This window comes from Cannabis sativa, chromosome 7 (genome assembly GCF_029168945.1).
Source record: "Cannabis sativa cultivar Pink pepper isolate KNU-18-1 chromosome 7, ASM2916894v1, whole genome shotgun sequence".
Lineage (NCBI taxonomy): Eukaryota > Viridiplantae > Streptophyta > Magnoliopsida > Rosales > Cannabaceae > Cannabis > Cannabis sativa.
This window is the reverse complement of record NC_083607.1, coordinates 54,266,152-54,273,062: the sequence shown is the minus strand read 5'-3', so window position 1 is coordinate 54,273,062 and position 6,911 is coordinate 54,266,152. Positions and strand designations below refer to the sequence as shown.

General features: G+C 32.4%; 1 protein-coding gene across 4 annotated transcripts; it reads left to right on the top strand.

Moving 5' to 3' along the window:
- The first annotated feature begins 1,972 nt into the window (after positions 1 to 1,972).
- Positions 1,973 to 5,708, top strand: LOC115698301 (uncharacterized acetyltransferase At3g50280-like). 4 transcript variants are annotated; one of them, XM_061118957.1, is made up of 5 exons: positions 1,973 to 3,582; positions 3,665 to 3,734; positions 4,647 to 4,766; positions 4,874 to 5,026; positions 5,170 to 5,708. In XM_061118957.1, exon 1 carries the CDS (start codon positions 2,023 to 2,025, stop codon positions 3,460 to 3,462), a length of 1,440 nt encoding a protein of 479 aa, XP_060974940.1. In that variant the 5' UTR covers positions 1,973 to 2,022; the 3' UTR covers positions 3,463 to 3,582; positions 3,665 to 3,734; positions 4,647 to 4,766; positions 4,874 to 5,026; positions 5,170 to 5,708. The 4 variants fall into 4 exon arrangements, with proteins under 4 accessions (XP_060974940.1, XP_060974941.1, XP_060974939.1 ...); XM_061118959.1 differs by having other exon boundaries at positions 2,004 to 3,734; positions 5,170 to 5,232; positions 5,328 to 5,708; XM_061118958.1 differs by lacking the exon at positions 3,665 to 3,734 and having other exon boundaries at positions 4,647 to 5,026; positions 5,170 to 5,232; positions 5,328 to 5,708.
- Positions 5,709 to 6,911: the final 1,203 nt, after the last annotated feature.

Below are 6,911 nucleotides of genomic sequence, written 5' to 3'. Positions count from 1 at the left end.
TTTCACTATATGACATAAAAATGCATTCAGAATTCAAATATAACAACATAAATAATTATTTAAATATCTATAAATAATTTTCATAATTAAATTTTAATTAACTGCTAATTTCCAAATTAAACTAAGCGGTCTTTACAAAAATATTCTTAGAGTATAAAGGAGAAAAAAAAAGTACTAAAAAAATAATAGACTACACACAAAGGAAAAATAAAATTATAAAAAAGAAACTATTTTTATTTTTTTCTTTAATGAAAAAAAGGAAACTATTAAAACCACTCAAAAAAAATATGTGATAGAATATATTAATTCTATAGGAAAAAATAAAATAAATTTATTGTCAAAAATTAATAGCATGAGTTGATATAGTTTGACAAGAGGATGAAATATATATGTAAATTTTGGATTTTTCTTTGGTGGGAGCATGACATTTGCTCTCACCTATGAGAGCATTTGTTTTGGAAGTTGATTAGTTGAACTGGTGGAGTGTATATGTTTATGATGTGGTGTAGAGCATGATAGTAATTTCTTTATTTAATTATTTTTTATTATTATTATGTTTAACTATGTCCCGAAAGGTGGTTTTTCTTCATTTGAAAATTCATTTTTTCTTATTACTTACATTTTCGATGGTCGATGGAGAATTTCTTTTTATAGCTGTAAATAATTTTTTTTTTTTTTTTAATCTATTTTATATGATTCACAAATAAGATATCAATTTCCCTCTCTATTCAGTTTTGGTGACTCTTGTTGCTTCCTTAAAATACTATAATATTAGATCATACTAATCATCTAAACAAAGTGGAAGACTTAAGTGGTAGAGCATTAGAAAAAAATTCTTCTGTGTTGCATTAGATGAAAAAAATAGAATAATTAGAGTGTATGTACCAATACATGCTTTTTCGAACCAGAAGAATAGAAATTAGATAAAAATGTCAGTTTCCTTTGAATGGTGTTACGTGGGTTTATTTTTATTCTTTATTATTTTTTATATAAAAAAACTGCATTGAAAAATAAATTACAAAAAAATAAATAAATCCTATATGAGATACTCTATTAATAAATTACTACCACTTGATTAAAAATTAAAGACTAATAAAATGCACTCACTTGTAAGAGCAAAAGTAGTGCTCCAACTAAAGAATACCCTATAAATTTTATCAACTTTTTACAGTACCAATACATTTTAATTTTTTTTAATTAAAATTTTAATTGTCTACATACAAGTATACAATAAGTCATTTGTAATTTTAAAAGTCTATGATATCTATGTTTGACAAAATGTCCTCATACTATAAGACAAAATAAAAGTTCCTACCTTGGATGTACCAGCTGGACTCGGGTGTAGCTTCTTGCCCTTTGGAGGCAGAGATTCGGGCTGTTCTTTCTGCCTTGGAATTAGCAGTTCAGAATTCCTGGTCTAGGATTCACATCATTTCTGATTGCAGGGTTTTAATTAAGGCCTTGGTGCAGCGATCTCCCCCTCCTGACTGGAGGTTTCTTAATGTTTCTCTTTTAGCCTTAGATTTGTTGAATGTAATTTCAGACTGTAGTTTCTTTTATGTTCCTAGAGACATTAACGCTGTTGCGGATGGCTTGGCCAAAAGAGCTAGATTGTCTAGTCATGAGTCAGGTGTTTTTCAAGGGAAGGGAATTCCCCCTGTAATTCACAATTACTTTTCTCTTGATTAATGAACTTGTTTTCTTTCAAAAAAAAAAAAAATAATAATAATAATAATAAATAAATAAAAGTTCCTACCATACAAATTTTCTATATATATAAATTTTATCATTTTCGTTACCCCAACAATCTTCAAGGATAAAGTCAAATGTAAGTGATTGCAATTTGCAAGTTTGCAACTTAGAGTAAATTAAAAATAAAAAATAATAAAATAGTGTTGGGAATAAGAAATATTCTATTATTTTATTTCTTCCCTTTTTTTTAAAATACATATTATAATGTATTAATGCATTATTTTCTTTTGATACTCAAGAAAAAACATAATGTAAATTCGTCTAAATGTTATGAAACATATTGAAGATAAAACTTATACCATGAAGACGAATCCTAGAGTTCAACACATGAGTGAGTGTTTCATAAAACCTCAGTATGTCCCTGAAGATTCCAAACAACCTTTCTATTTGACGCCATGGGATCTAGCTATGCTCTCTATTCACCATATCCAGAAGGGTCTTCTCTTTGCTAAACCTTATAATGATGAAGAGAAGGGAGAAGAAGGAAATGATTTCATGGAATCCATACTGGACAAGCTCAAGAACTCTCTTTCCCTTTCTTTGGTTCACTTCTACCCACTTGCAGGCCGCCTTAAAACAATCAAAACAGAAGACCCATCTTCCTATCTTGTTTATGTGGATTGCAATAACAGCCCCGGAGCCAAATTCATATATTCAACTCTAGACCTAACAATATCCGATATCATTTCCCCCACTGATGTGCCTTGTAAGATTGTGCAATCGTTGTTTGATCATCACAAGTCTGTTAGTCATGACGGCCACACAATGAGCCTGCTTTCAATTCAAGTGACCGAGCTAGTTGATGGTGTTTTCATAGGCTGTTCCATGAACCACTCCGTTGGTGATGGAACTTCCTATTGGAACTTCGTCAATATGTGGTCTGAAATCTTTCGAGCACAAGAGTTTAGTGGTAATAATAATATTAACTCTATCTCTCGCCCACCCATTTTGAAACGCTGGTTTCCAGACGGTCATGGTCCAATCATCAATCTCCCTTACACTAATCCTGATGAGTTTATTGGCCGATTCGAATCACCTCTATTAAGAGAGAGATTCTTCCACTTCTCAGTTGAATCAATAGCTAGACTCAAAGCCAGAGCCAATGTAGACTGTAATAACACGAATGGAATCTCTTCCTTACAGTCCTTGTCTGCACTTGTGTGGAGGTCCATAACACGAGCACGGAATATACCACCTGACCAGGTTACTACTTGCAAGTTAGCAACGAATGATAGATCAAGATTAGATCCACCATTGTCAGATAATTACTTTGGGAATGTACTTTATGCGATAAAGAGTTGTAGCAAGGCTGGTGATTTGCTTGATCATGATTTGGGATGGGCAGCGAGGAAATTGCATGAGGCTGTGGTTAACCATAGCAATGAGGACACGCGTGAGTTGCTTCAGGAATGGCTTTGTTATCCCCAGGTGTATCAATATGGTATGTTTTTTGATCCTTTCACAGTGATGATGGGGAGTTCACCTAGATTCAACAAGTATGGATGTGAATTTGGGATGGGGAAAGCAATTGCAGTCCGTAGTGGGTACGCGAACAAGTTTGATGGGAAAGTTTCGTGTTACCCTGGACGTGATGGAGGTGGAAGTATTGATTTAGAGATTTGCCTAAAGCCAGAATTTATGTGTGCCTTGGAATCCGATGAAGAATTCATGGGATTCGCCTCTTCACCTATTGAGAATAGGATCGAATAGGATATTGGCTACTGAAAAGGAGATTTCAGCTTTGGAAGGGGTTGTGGAATATGAATTGTTCTTGGATATGGCTATTGCAGTCATAATTGTTGGCACAACTGCAATCATTGCTAAGGCCAAGTAATTTTTTCCTTTCTATTTCTTCCTTTCGGCTCTTTTTTTTTCTTTATTTCTTACTTGTTGTTCTATGATCATTGGTTAGTTTCGAGCTCATAGTCATTTGGGTGTAGCTTGGAGATGGCCAGATGGGGTGATATGGGTACTTCTTGCAGGTTTTGTACTTTGATGCTTTTATAGATTGATGCAAACTGCTGATGGGAAAATCTGTTCATAATTTTCTCTGGAATAAGTACTTGATTATTACAAGTTATTGACTTGAATGAAATCTCAACGAAAGATGCTGTTAATAGTGTAAAATTAAACCTTATTGAGCTAGTGTTACCTATTGCTGTGGCTGCAAGCACTTTGGTTGTTCCTACTTCCTAGTGTTTTAGGGTGTTACCTAGTGTTTTTGTTTCTATTTATTTTTGTTTGTTCTGTTGAGCTAAAGATCATGCTGTCGTGTAATGGTTTGATGAGTTAATAAAAACTTTTTCTTGAAATTACCAATTTAAAACTACCTGAAAATTGATGGTTTAACATTAAAAGTTTGTTTCCAAAGTCAGTTTCTAGATATTGTTTCAATGACTCACAGAAACAAATATTGGGTCTAATTGTGCTAAACGCAGATGATAAAGTGAAGGGCCATTCACTTTCCTTGGCATAGTAGGAGTGTTATTGGTAAATTGCAATATGTAGGTGGCATTTTCTATGCATTTTCATTACTGTTGTATGTAAATAGTTTAAACTATTTATCCGTTGGCTGTTGTTTTTATTATATAGTTTCTCATTTAACTATTGAAAGAGGGGTGTTTAATGAGCTGTGAGAACTATTGTTTGAAAGGATGACGAGTACTAGGAATAAGATTCAATGATCATTTATACTAATCATTTTCACCGAAACTAAATTGAATATAGTTGTGTTTGGGCAATAACAAAATTTGAAAATCGGTAAGTTATCTATATCTATACCATTTATATAAAGCTCAACCAACCTCCTTAGTTTTTGTAATTTCTCTTTTCTGTCAATAGTTCCTACACATAAATTCTGTTTATTCTCCACATATTGACATGCATCCAAACAGAATCAAACGCTTCTGCTGCAACTTCTTATCATTGCAATTGGCCATAATCAAATCTTTCCTGCTCCTCCAGTTATCAAGTCCACCGAACATTATGATTCTCCTTAGATTAGCTGTTATGAGGTATTCTTTAAAAACCAATTTTTTTCTTATTTCTTTCCCTAGAAAATGTTTCAATTAGGGGTTTCAATTTCAGTTTCTTTGAAAATAGTGTCAACATTGTCTTGCAGTTTTGATCCTATGTTTTAGTTTTGGTATTTATTATGGCTTATGGGTTTATGATGTACAAACGCTGAAATGGAAAATTATGGGTTCGAATACTCCAATGAGGAGCCTGAAGAACAAGAAGTTTGATATTGAGAACAAATATTACAATTCTGAAGGTATTTTTCTTTGTTGAGAATTTTGATTAGTTTATTGAATTTATCATATCTTAGCTTTTCTATTACCAATTTATTTTGTTTTATTTATTTGAAAAATAAAGGATTGCATTTTCACTAAATCGTTTTGTTTCTTTCTATTGCAGACATAAAACTTGTTGATGTCCCAGAAATGAATTGCACAATTGCGAATGAGCCTTATCCTTGAGGTGAAATATGTGTCAAGGGTCCAATTATTTGTTGTGGCTATGACAAAGATGAAGTGCAAAGGAAATGATGTTGCTTGTTTTTTCATTCTTTGCAGTTTATTACCTGTTCAATATGACTCACATGATTATTCCTCTGAATAGGAGAGAAGTTATTGATGAAGATGGATAGCTTCATATTGGAGACATTGGAGTGTGGTTTTCAGGAAGTCGTTTAAAAGTTGTTAGTAGGTGAGATCTTATAATCTCAAGTGATTTGTGCTTCGATGAATTGGTTGTTTTGATCAAATTCAAAATAGTAAATGTGTTGTACTTAGGGAAATTAGCGGAGAGTGTTCCTCCACCCTTATTCCCCTTAAAAATTTTAATTCTCATCCCTCCTTATTTCTTATGGGTGATGAGGCAGGGATTCTCCTAATAGGAACGAGAAATCTCCTAATAAAAAAAATAAATTTATAATAAACATTCAATATATAAAATTGGTAAACTATATAAAAATTAAAATATTACACATTATTTATTATTTCAATAAACTAATTATTATCTAAAACAGAACTTAAAATTCATAAAAAGATATTAATATACTAAAAAGATATAAACATAAATTATAAATATTATTAGAAATATAAAATAAAATATTAAATGGGTCTCCGTTGGAGCGGGGAGAATCATCCCCACCCCATTAGGGGCGGGTCTCGCGAGACAAATCCCCATAGAGAAAATGTCTGTCCCTAGTTGTATTTGTTCCTGAAACTATCTTCACACCAGAGATTTAAAAAATGAACATTCGGATAATGTGTATTTCCAAAATTGTGGGAGCCTTTTTCATTTGATAGTGGCTTATAGGACTTGATATCACTATTAAGATTTCATTTCAAAAAATCGTAACAATTAAGATAAGTTAAGGAATAGCTTTTTTTTGTATCCATTATTCAAAAATACCCCCATATTATATTTCATTAAAATATACCTACTTTTGTGAGTGAGTTACCCAATATACCCAAACCCTCTACTTAAATTTAGCACATAAATTTACGTTAACATAAGAGGTATAATGGGAACACCATCTATAAAAGTAGGTATATCTTAAAGAATATAAAAATAAAAGTAAAAATTAAAAGAGATAAAATAAAATAGATATACAATACAATTTCCTCTTTCTAAATCATCACTCCACCACCCTTTGAAACTAATTTTTATATGAATTGCTTACTGAACATTTGAGGGACAATGTAATGTGAATCACATTATAATTTCTCAAGGGTTATTGTGATTTAAGCATTGTTTTTGGTCCGTCTTAGTACAAATAGTTCAAACTCTCTATTTAAACATAAATAAGACTTTTCCCAAATATGTTAGAGCCATTAAAATTGGAATCAGAACACTTATCGTTTGGAGCACCCAGACACCCCCGAGCCAACTGGTGATGCACCTAGCGCTCATTGTCAACCTGGGGCACTTCCATCCACAATATTGAAGAAGTAACATGAGAATTTTCTTTGAGTCCCTCCAAAACGAGGAATCAAGTGTTTTAACCAAAGAAACAGATCAACCTAAAGGCCAAAACTGAGATCCGGTGTCTAGGTTAATGTTGACGGTGAGAACTCGTGAACTAACATATGGCCAAAAAACTAACTTGAGCTTCAAGTTCAGAAATGGAATGGAGAAGAAGATGAAACACA

Coding starts and splice junctions, on each gene's coding strand:
- LOC115698301 (XM_061118958.1), top strand. CDS start 2,023: ATGAAACATATTGAAGATAAAACTTATACCATGAAGACGAATCCTAGA.